This window comes from Oncorhynchus kisutch, linkage group LG10, assembly GCF_002021735.2.
Source record: "Oncorhynchus kisutch isolate 150728-3 linkage group LG10, Okis_V2, whole genome shotgun sequence".
NCBI lineage: Eukaryota > Metazoa > Chordata > Actinopteri > Salmoniformes > Salmonidae > Oncorhynchus > Oncorhynchus kisutch.
The window spans coordinates 44,771,789-44,782,942 of record NC_034183.2 but is presented as its reverse complement, the minus strand read 5'-3'; the positions used below and the strand labels follow the sequence as shown (position 1 = coordinate 44,782,942).

General features: G+C 40.8%; 1 protein-coding gene across 1 annotated transcript; it reads right to left on the bottom strand.

Annotated features, from left to right (window-relative positions):
* Positions 1–418: 418 nt before the first annotated feature.
* On the bottom strand, positions 419–10,756 carry LOC116375836 (vitellogenin). Its single transcript, XM_031833744.1, has 34 exons — positions 10,654–10,756; positions 10,468–10,488; positions 10,175–10,326; positions 9,832–10,083; positions 9,581–9,742; positions 9,342–9,490; positions 9,100–9,250; positions 8,835–8,992; positions 8,605–8,770; positions 6,817–6,942; positions 6,351–6,569; positions 6,039–6,256; positions 5,847–5,944; positions 5,613–5,737; positions 5,418–5,519; positions 5,188–5,307; positions 4,906–5,092; positions 4,716–4,809; positions 4,446–4,631; positions 4,165–4,324; positions 3,832–4,045; positions 3,464–3,747; positions 3,261–3,320; positions 3,079–3,153; positions 2,762–2,968; positions 2,471–2,622; positions 2,226–2,373; positions 1,997–2,123; positions 1,715–1,898; positions 1,532–1,626; positions 1,307–1,401; positions 1,008–1,173; positions 762–923; positions 419–653 (listed from the first exon to the last, which is right to left on the bottom strand). The coding sequence occupies exons 1-34, from the start codon at positions 10,691–10,693 to the stop codon at positions 541–543; spliced, it is 4,968 nt and encodes a 1,655-aa protein (XP_031689604.1). The 5' UTR covers positions 10,694–10,756; the 3' UTR covers positions 419–540.
* Between the last annotated feature and the right edge of the window lie 398 nt (positions 10,757–11,154).

Genomic DNA, 11,154 nt, shown 5'->3' with positions numbered 1-11,154 from the left:
GTTTTAGAAACTTCAGAGTGTTTTCTATCCAATACTAATAATACTATGCAAATATTAAAAACTATGACAGAGTAGCAGGCCGTTTGGTATGGGCACCTTTTCATCCAAGCTACTCAATACTGCCCCTGCAGACATAAACAATTTAATATTGAATATCATTTTAGAATGTGCATTCAGTGAAATGTTGCTGATACACCAACACCAAATGGGAAAAGAGATATAGTTCTTTACATTGATTTATGAAATTGACAAACTGTCTTTCCTTTCAATTGATTGTGATGACAACAAAACAATATTGGTCTAAGCTATTGTATTTGTTGTAGATGCAGTGCAATGGAATTGGTATACTGAACAGTCATAGAAAGTTGTGTGTGTTTACAATATAACTCCTCTGTGGAAAAATGTATCAGAGACCATCTTTGAATGCACAGTTGGATTTATTACAATTTGAGTGGTCAATAATGTTGTAGGTTACATCTCAGTGATGTAAAATGACATATTTTCTGTTATAAAAGTTACAGTATCTGCTCCACCAGAGCACTAAATGCACTGCTCAGAGCAGCGACAGGCCACATGGGCTTCTGCCTTCTCCATCAGGTCCACACTCTTCTCATAGATGCTGCTCAGACCTTCAGAGCGGTTCAGGTTGGAATCTGTAATAGGAAAGAAAGTAAGAAATTAGGAACTGCAGATCAGTATTTATTGGATACATCAGAGCAGTATGGTGTCTTCAGTAAAACAGTTGTCCATTATCCACTCACCGACGGGCAGGCAGTGGAAACCGATGGTGATGGGGGTGGTCCTCACTGGGAGGCATCCAGGCAGACAGCGCAGCACAGGCTCAACAGAGTAGCATTTGGACTCCCTGTCATCAACAATCACCTGCTTCTCCAGCTTCACAGACTCGAGCTTCATGAGACATTCTGACATAGAGAGGTACAGCAATAATATGTTAACTAAATGAACTGACATTTGTAATGCAGCATAAGCGGTAGGCTAAGACTTACCAGACGCATCACGGCAGCTATCAGAAGGAAGCACCCAGGAATGGGCAAAGCTGACTGAGCTCTTGGTCAGGCGGCCACTGGGTGTACGGTACTCCTGTCTGTCTTCGCCATCAGCCTTTCCACAGAGTCCACAGGTCTGTCCCTTCATCCAGTCCACGACTTTAATCTGAGTGCCAAAATCACACAACAACTTAGAACAACTGTAGCTTATGTTTTGGTAGCCCTTTAAACAAGTAATACGCTATTCATACATTTAATGATACAGTATTATTGATATTATGACATAAGATTCCAATCACCTTCCATGTGTTCCTATCAAAGTAGACTTCTTGGAGACCATGGCTTGGGGCATAGAGAGACACACCTTCACCCTTCAGACCGATCTTGATAGAACCTTAGGCAAGAAAATAAACAATGTTGTAGTTTATGGATGAGGCCATTTTCTATTATCTTATTACTGCAGTACATTAGATTATTCTAGTTATTGTGATGTTGATAAATAAGGTTGAAGGAGCATGAGAAACCTGAGGGGTCCTTGTATGGGAGTTTGTCTTTGGAAATTTCCATTCCATTGACCTTCACTATCACATCATTGTCCTCAGGGTACAGGTCAACATCACTGGAAGTGTCAAAGATAATATTTCATACATTGTTATTGATAGAAATATATTTGTGTAAAAGCAATTGTTTTCTAAAACAATACTCACATGTCAGAGATTTTCACATTGATGTGGTTTTCTTCAGATGCGTGATCCTTCTTCAGCAGAACCATGAATTTGAGCTCTATGGTGCAATCCTGAGCCAAAACTTGGTAGCAGGAGAGAGGCATCTTGATCTTGTACTTCCTGTTGTTAAATGTTGTCAATGTGTCTCTGACCATGCTACATTTAACTGGAAAACAATAGTGTTAATTTATACCTTCCTTGCCTTTATTAACGTTGTACTGTGACATTGTTTTGTTTTTTAGTTTTTTTATTGTTTCTGCTTACCTGCGTTGACTTCAGAAAACAAGTAGTGGATTTTGTTAACAATGTTGTCATCAAAGGGAGAAAGATCAGTCATAGACTCAATGGGCAGAGAACAGGGGAGGTTCACACCCCGTTTATACAGTGTCATCTGTGATTTAGATACACAAATCCTCAACAGTCAACCAAGAAGAGAAGTCTGGAGAAATAAAACAGCAGAAAATGCTATTGTGGGAAAAACAATGTTCCTCACCTTGGGTGTTTTCAGAATGACATCCAGGGTCCTTTCAGATGTTGCAACCACAGTGCATTGAATCTGTTTCTCACTATTCTTGTCTTTTTGCATTGGAACCAAGTCAGCCAGGTAATATGGGATGTACCCAGGGATGAATTCAGACACGCTAGAAGAGAAAAGGTTACACAAATCAGAAGTTGTTCTTGATTTGTTCTGTAACATTATTCAGCTATCACTAGCAAATAACAAATGAGTAACCGTACATCCTAACATAGCGCCAAACAGCCTTGGGAACCTTGGGGAGTTTGTCCCAAGACAACCTCAGACGAACTGCAGGGCTTGGACCAACAAGACCAGTCTCAGCAGTGATGAAGGTGTTATAATCCTTGCACTCTGCCCCCCAAGCAATCTTGGCCTAATTAGGAGAACAAAATAAAGTGTACATTTTTTTAGTATACCTTAGATGTTATTGCTACCCATGGTACAACCTAAACATTAAAAAAACGATCAGAAAACGTATATTGTAGCACCATTTACAAGATATTTGATCTTACAGTGACTTTGTGTTTGCTGAGCAGAACACCATCAGCACACAGTTTCCAGTTGTCGTCCTCATCAAGGGCAGCCATAATGATCTGCAGTCTGAAAGTAGCTTTGTTCAAGTAAGCAGTAACCTGGTATCCCTCTATCTTATGGCCAGCTCTCACTAAACGGAAGAGGATGATCACCTTAGGGGCAAGTTTATTGCCAAGGAATTTGTCCTGAGAAGAGAAACACATTTTAAATCTTAATTCATCTCTGCGCTCTCTCCCAATGGCACACAATGAAAGAGATGATAATCTTGACTCAAGTTATGATGGTGAAGTGTCACCTGCTTGTAGATGGCATGGAAGCTAGAGGCACTGCTCTTGCTTCTGGAGATGACCTTGGAGGTGGCTTGAGAGTCCTGCAAACAAACAGCAAAACAAAGCATCAGGGTATTTACGGAAATACTTTTCTACAACGATTTATTTTGTCAACCATACCGTAGATGAAAATTCCTCAATATTGTACCTTGTGATTCTTTTTGAATTTGCGGTCGTTGGGGTCGTAAGGCTGGTCGGGGCCGTCAGGCTATTTGGGTAAAAATACCAATACATTCAATAAATTCTCTTCACATTTTTAACATCTATGTATGTTTGCAACAGGTCTGTGCCTTGTTTGTCAGCTCCATAAATATCTGACTCAAAGAGTTTTGTGAGAAACAGTAACCTTACCTCGGAGATGCGGGAGCTGGAGGAGCTGGAAGAGCTGCTGCTCTCTGATTTGTTGGATATACTAGAGCGAGAGCTGCTGGAACTAGAGCTGCTGGAACTAGAGGAATCTCTGGTGCCGTTCTTCAGATCAGGCACCAGAATTTTCTTGAGCTTCAACAGTACAGTTTTTCCCTCGGGAGCTTCCTCCTCTTCGTTCATGGTGATGACTTTGATAATCTTTTCTGCAGCCTTGGGTCCAACTTGCACTTCAAACTCCAGCCTCTCGATGGCGGGTTCAGATGCTGCTAAAAATGGAATGCATTATAAATAGCTAAACAAATTGTTGCATGTAGATGCTGAACTTGGCGTATTACCAAATGAATGCTTACATTGTTTCACAGAAATAAGGACTGAATGCTTTCCAATTATGTTGTAGAAAAGAGTGTTTCTGATGAAGGCAGCACTCTCTGAGGCAAATTCAAAGCATGCTTTGACTCCAAGCCTTTCGACACAGATTGTCTCCTCAAGATCGACTACAATTGCCTTAAGGATGGGCTTGAAGTTGGATGGCAAATCAGAATAGAGGATCTCGGAAGATCTTGACTGAAAAAATAATATAAATTCACAAAATGTATCAAATGTCTGGGGTCTGTGGTTAATAATTTCTGATTGGTAATGCTTATGGGAATTTAGTTTTGAACAAGTATTTCATACAAACTCACCAAACTTCCAGCAAAAGAGGCAGCAGAGGCTGCAATCATAGATGTGAACTTATCCCTGGACTGCTGTGCACTTCTTGCTACTCCTTGGGCAGGAATCAAGGGAGTTATTCTCTCGACTGGGACATCCTCCACATTTCTTGCGACAGCAAAGGTCTCAATGCTGTTTGAAGGAACATAGATCTCAAGAAATCTGTAGTGTGGCAGCCGTGTTAAAAAAATATGAACTTAATGTAAACAGCTATTACATCCTCTTTTCTGAACAAGAAAAAGATTGCCCTTACTGTGCGACAGCAATATGCTCAGGAGCGGAAACAGGGAAAGCTTCAAACTTGAAGTTGCCATTAGCGATGTCAAGCTGTGCTGCAAATTTTGCAGGGACAATTGTGCGGACCTTAGTTCTTGCCATAATAGCAGCCTGGATGAATGCAGTGTTCACTCCCATCACAGCAAATGTATGCATGACAATGCTACAGGAATAGGAGACATTTGTTAAATTTACCAAGATTTGTGGTATTAATGATGTCATCAGAAAATATTGGTCTTATACCTACCTTGGTCTAACTTCGGCGTGTAGCTCAATGTTTGTTTCCAATAGCTGGGCAGCATGGAAGGTTTCAGGCAGAGCAGGTGTCAGAGTGGCACGGACTATGAACATAAAGATAAAAGCACATTCATATGGGAGATCAGAGATCTAGCGAAGAACTACTAATTACTAAGCAATAACTATTATGATATAGTTACCATTGACGTATGCTTTAGCGACAGCAGCAGCGTAGTAACTGAGCTCCATGGGCAAACCAACAGCGGTGGGGAAGATGCGACGCACCTCTGCAGCCAGCAGGGGCTTAACATACTGGAAAGTTGCTCCAGCCAACAGTGCCTTCAAGGCATTTTTTCCCAAAGCGTGTGCAGAAGGACTGTTGGCAAGCTGTGGGATATTATTAGGTTTAGCTGTTTTGTCCCTCAACTGTGAATGTTTTATGAATACTTTTGGAGACTATTAAGTTATATCATCTGTTGTACCTGAAGTGCCTGATCGATCATGGACTTGTCAATGTTGGCAAAGGCAATTTCCTGTCCAAAGAACTTCACATATATGGAGGCTAGGGGCTTTCTTGTGTCTAGGGACCTCCAGTCAGACAGCTGTGGATAGATGAGTAAAGCAAACCTGATTGATCAATTTTATTTTTAAAATCCACAGGGATTGAAGCAATTTAAGATAAATGTGTAACATAGTGATCGTTGATACTTACAGCCTTAATGACACGCCTCATCTTGGTGATCCTGTCAGCATTTTCAGGAGCTGGGGGTAATTTCAGAAGAGCCTCCTGGATTCCCTCAGTTCTCACTCCAACCTAAGGGGCAAACATTAAGCTTGGACAGTTTAAAAGTGTTTTAAATGTTCTCAATCATTATCATTTCAAGGAACTTTGAAAAAACGCCTTTACCTCAAGAACATCAGCAGCTGCTCCAGCAAAGTAGGTGCGAGCTTTGGCCACGACAGTTCTGGGGAAAAGGGTGGCAGCATCGTTGATGTAGAAAGCACTGGCAGCAGCACCAATCCTTAGGGGATCTTTAAAATGGGGAAAAATGACTGTTAATGATTGATTTTGTTGATGTTTAGTGAATGATGCTAATGGGCCAGTCGTTGCAAGCCAAGGAAGATAAGAGGAGGACCTTACTGGAATAGGCATCCAGGTGGATGGCTTGACTGAAGTGGCAGCTCAATCTTCTACATTTGGTGCTGAGCATCTTGACAGCAACATTGCAGGCAGCAGCACTAAAATGAAGGAATAGCACCTATGTTATTAATTCTGATTCCATAGATATTGAGAGAGATGTAATGACATGTAAAGGTGAAAGAGTGCTCTTACACTGAGGCAAAGTCAGGGGCGGTGCTCCTGGTCAGGGACTTCATGTGAGAGTAGGTGAAGCTAGTCACCTGCAGATTTTTCTCTGTTTTCAGAATGTTAGCTAAAATAATCACCAGGCCCATTGGGGGCTTTGTCTCAAACAGAACAATGCAGGCAAGCATGCGGAGCTCTGGGTGGAGAGCCTTGTCCATGAACAACTGCACAGCAACTTCCTGGACCTATTTCACAACAATAATGCAGAGATTTGAATGGACTTCACTAGTGAGAATGATGATGTTGTCATTTGCAATTTAATGGAGGGACTGTACTCACCATTCTAGGCTCCCTCTTAGCAATGTTCCTCAGGGCCAAGACTGCATCAGCCTGGACTCTCAGGGGCAGAGCAGCAGCTGCAGTTCCAAACACGGGCAGGAGCTTTGTGATTGGTTTAATGCTAGCAGGATGGCCAGCATTACCCAGAGCTTTAAGAACCATGGAGAGTTCCTCAAGTTTGCTATTAGCAACAGCCTGAACAGCAAGTTCGTGGATGGGCTGTGGGAAGACATGTACAGTAGATATGTTTGAATAACCTCAATCAGTAGATCATCATATACATGAGATGACATCTACCTCTTTGAAGAGTATCCCACTAGCACTGACTTTGCTGATAAATCTTTTTTCGAGGGAAATGTACTTGATACGATTGTGATATGTTGCTATCTCACCTATCTATCGTAAGAGCATCTATCTGTTAAGTGACTCAAATGTAAATGATTATAGGAAAATACATCCAGTTTACCTTCACAAGTTCAGCGGGGCAGTTGGGATATTGGACACAGTATTTGGAAACCATGGTACCATAACCAAGCATGGCGATCTCACGTAGAACTGGGTGTGTCTGAATCTTGTGGTTGAAAGCCAGGCTCTGGTGGTGAAAAAGGTATTGTTTTGAGTCATCTTTATATAATTTCTTACAAAATATTGAAGAGATAGGACAGTGTAGAAGGAGTAAAGTGGGTCCAGGATTCACAACCAGACGGTTGCGAGCACATATGTGACCAGCTTTAAAAAACTAGGCATATGTCGCACATCACTACTTCACAGGAGAGGCATTTGCAGTTTATTCTTTCAGAAATGCCTCCTGGAACATGTGAACTGTCATGTGCCTTCATAACAAACTTGTATGCCATCTGTAAATATGAATACAATTATTAAATTAGGAGCCTCGTTGGTTTAGCCATGGAAAAATACCTTCCCGCTAGCCATGATTGGCTGAGATAATGAATGGGCTAATGAATGGGCTGGACATGCCGAGAGATGAGTTTGTGTTGGTCTGCTATTTAGCACACTTCTGTCTATAACATGAGCTGCTCGGTATGTGTCAATAATCCTTGCTACAGTGGCTTTTTTGAAAGATATAATGCTAGCTATGGAGATCTGCAAATGTGTTGCTACTGCGCTCCAAACATTGTTGCCCAGAATGTATTAGGTGCTATTGACAAAGATTAGCGGGGAACAGTTGTGATGGACTACTTTCTGTACACAGTCAGTGTGAACCAAAGTGACTTGACAAAACAACGGGCCCAACAAGCTGTAGCTTGCTAAAAACCAAACAGAAAAGACACACTGCCATGAAGTGTTCATCCATGTGTACTGGTAAGAGTGTAGCTACATTCTCAGATATTACAAGTTTCAAATTTTGTCAGAAAGTCATTTTTATTGCAAGTTCAAGCGTACTGTTAGCTAGCTAGCAAATGTTAGTTTGCTGTCTTGCTAGCTAACGGCACGTGTATGATCTCTGTAGTAATATTATTTGTATCTCAGAAAGCCACTTGTAATTGCTGATTACGGCCATCGATTGTATTTCATGAACATGTGTACATGTCCAGACAATAGTAACCATCCACTTAGCTACATGTGGCTGGGGGTGGTTATATAATTTATTTCACATGACCCATCAGTTTTGGACAAGTGTCTGGGTAAGCATAATGTATAATTATAAAATAATTATAAAATATTTTTATCCGGACACTTTCAAAGTCAGATTAGGTTATAGGCCAAGGACTAAATAAAGTGTACTTTACCTGGAGTTTTTCCCTATTTTAGGCTACTACTTTCACCACTTTTAGTCTTGAAATCTTTGGTTGTTTACTACACTACCTTACTCACTCTGTTTAGCTCATGGTCTCACATGTGAATCCTTAAAGAGATGGGTGGGGCTAGGGCTTTAGAGGGTGTGAACGATGCCGAATAGGTTTAAACGCAGAAGCTCTCCAGTAGTTGTAGGAAAAAAGTCAAGGGACATTTTCTCAAAAGTGAGGTTACAAGTTGACCAACTTTCAAAGCAGAATTACTTTCGCATTGTTCCTCAACCGTGGGGTATGATATACCGTTTTGTAGATCTGAGTCTCTACTTTAAATAAAAAAAACACCAAATGTTGCTACATGAAACTGAATCGAGGCTCTGGGTCACATATGTGTTGAAGGTAGTGGTGTTAACCACTAGACCACCTCATGCTACAATTTTTTTACATCTTAATGAGGAAATCTATAAGAATGCTTAAACATCATTTAAAGGTTTACTTACTTCAACAAGCTTGACAGTCTCCAGATCAGCAGCCACCATATGCACAGCGGCAACCAGAGCCTGAGCAGCCTCAAAAATAGTGATGTCACCAGCCAAAAACTTCTCCTTGATGAATCTCACAGCCACTGATTTTCCGATGGAGGGGACAGCATCCAGGATCCAGTGTCTGAAAAAAAAGGTTTTCTGTCATTGTGTCTTTGTTTGAGCAATTGAGCAATAATTTTTTTTACCTGTAAGCTGGTTTGGCCTTGAACTCAGCCCAGATGGCATTAATAGTCTCAGAGCTTGCCATGCGCAGGAGCTGAATAAACTGCAGAAACTTAAGAGGAGCATCTTCATGGACCTGTGCCGTGTTGTATGTGACCAGATGATTCAGGATCTTCACAGCCTAAACAATTATAATGAAGTGTTTGTATTAAACCTTTGTTATCTGTGGCTTTACATATTGTCAGGCTTATGTATCAAATAATAGATAGAGTCATTGAGTCACTGTACCTGAGCACGTGCGTTGCTGATCTTAAGGAGCTGAATGGGCATCTGGAGAATCTCAGTGGCAAACTCATACCGGATGGATCCACGGTGAACATAGTTATTATCGGGGACAATAATTGGAGCCTTCTTGATCTCAACGAAAGTCAACATTTGTCTGTGAAAGGTAGTTCATGGGAAACTGTTAAACCTATAAGCTTAATAAAATGAAAATGTTTTCCTTTTATACCACAAATCAGTCAACATACTTTGCTTCCATTTGGGCAGCTCCTGACATCTCATTGAATGGTGTGAACTGATGGAGCTCAGTAACAGTGGCCTCCAAGATCAGAGCACCATTGTCAGCGGGCTTCATGAGGTATTTGTAAGTGGCAGCTCCCATCAGGGCCTCCCCTCTCTGTTTAGACAAAACACAGAGTTGTATTGTCATGTGAAGTGTTTCTGGTTATGTTTTTCCAACCCCCAAAATAGATACTTATGCTCATACCTGCCGGCACTCTACACACTTCTCTGTGTAAGCCAGACCAAAGTCCTTCATGATTCTCTGCTGGCAGTTATTGAGATCCTTGCTCTTGGTCAAATGGATGCGTTCTGCCTTGGCATCTTCCCTGATCACATAGTGGGTCTTGCACACTCCCTGAGCTCCAGCCTAACACAAAAGAGAGCATGAGTGAGGAATTCAAACATTGCTTACTGAAACATGTTTTGCATCTAAATATGTACATATACAAGTTTTACCTCCTGCAACTCATAGACATTTTGTGTCTTCTTGATGTTGAGCTGAAGAATGTTCAGGATACCTCTATGGACATTCAGCACTGTTTCAGAGACAGCAGTGGGGGCAAATACCTTACCCACAACACCCTTGGCATACTCAAACTTGATGGGAATCGAGAACTGAGCAGCCAGGGCTGAAGTGAGTTTTGCAGCTGGGACGAAAGGATCGTTGGGCCACACACCACTGTACTCAAAGATCTCAGGGTTCACAAGCTACAAGAAGATATCAATTGATGTATTAGTCAATGTAATGGACATTACATTAAGATATTGTTGGTGTGGGAACTTCATGTATAATAAATACCTTCAGCAAGTAGGTATTCTCTGCAACTGCACTGATAAGAACTTTGCTGATTACTTTTACTCCAGCTCTAGCCAGACCCTCCTCAGGCAGACCACCCAGGAGCAGTGCCTCATACTTGTACACATAGGTCTTACTGGCTTCAAAATCAGGGGCTGTAATAACAATCAAAACATATTTGATGATCTTGTGATCTGAGAACTGGTTTTACTTAATTTATTCAACTAGAAAAAAATGCAGAAGTGAAACTACCTAATAAACATAAGTAAAAATCCATAAAAATAATATGTACTTACCAAAGTTAACAGATTGACTCGCTACAAGATAAAACAAAAATTATTGTCACAATATGTTACTGAATGTTTTTCAAAAAATGTCATAGATACAGAATTGTACATTTCAATATTTACATAACTTAGTTATATTTACATGAAGTTAGTTATAATATCTGCACTAGAATAAGACAGAAAAACTGTACTTACCCACAAGGGCTAGAGTCAGTGCAAGTACTACTGCTCTCATGGCCAGTGTGATGTGAGGAACAACAGTCCCAGTCCACCTTTTAAAGAAGTGCTCTATCGACAAAAACAATCGTAACAAAATATATCATTAACTAATGTTTCATAAGTTGAGATCAGTATGTGCTCATAATAAAGCCTGTTGAGTTGGTTATCACTAGTTCTGAGGTGGCCACATACACCCGTAGGTTAGGTTAACCTGCCCCACTGCCATTTAGCCCTTTACAGATCAATGTCCATCTAAGTCAGTTCTTTAATGAAAATTATCTGGAGAATCACGTGTTGTTTTATCCAACAAGTTATGTGTACTACAACCTTCATTTTTCTTTAAATATTACATTAGTTATTTTTCTCTATTTATCTGATAGACTGCATCCAATTTGTTGAGTAGAGTGTTGGAGGCTATTTTGTAAATGACATCGCCGAAGTTGAGGATCGGTAGGATGGTCGGTTTTACGAGGGTGT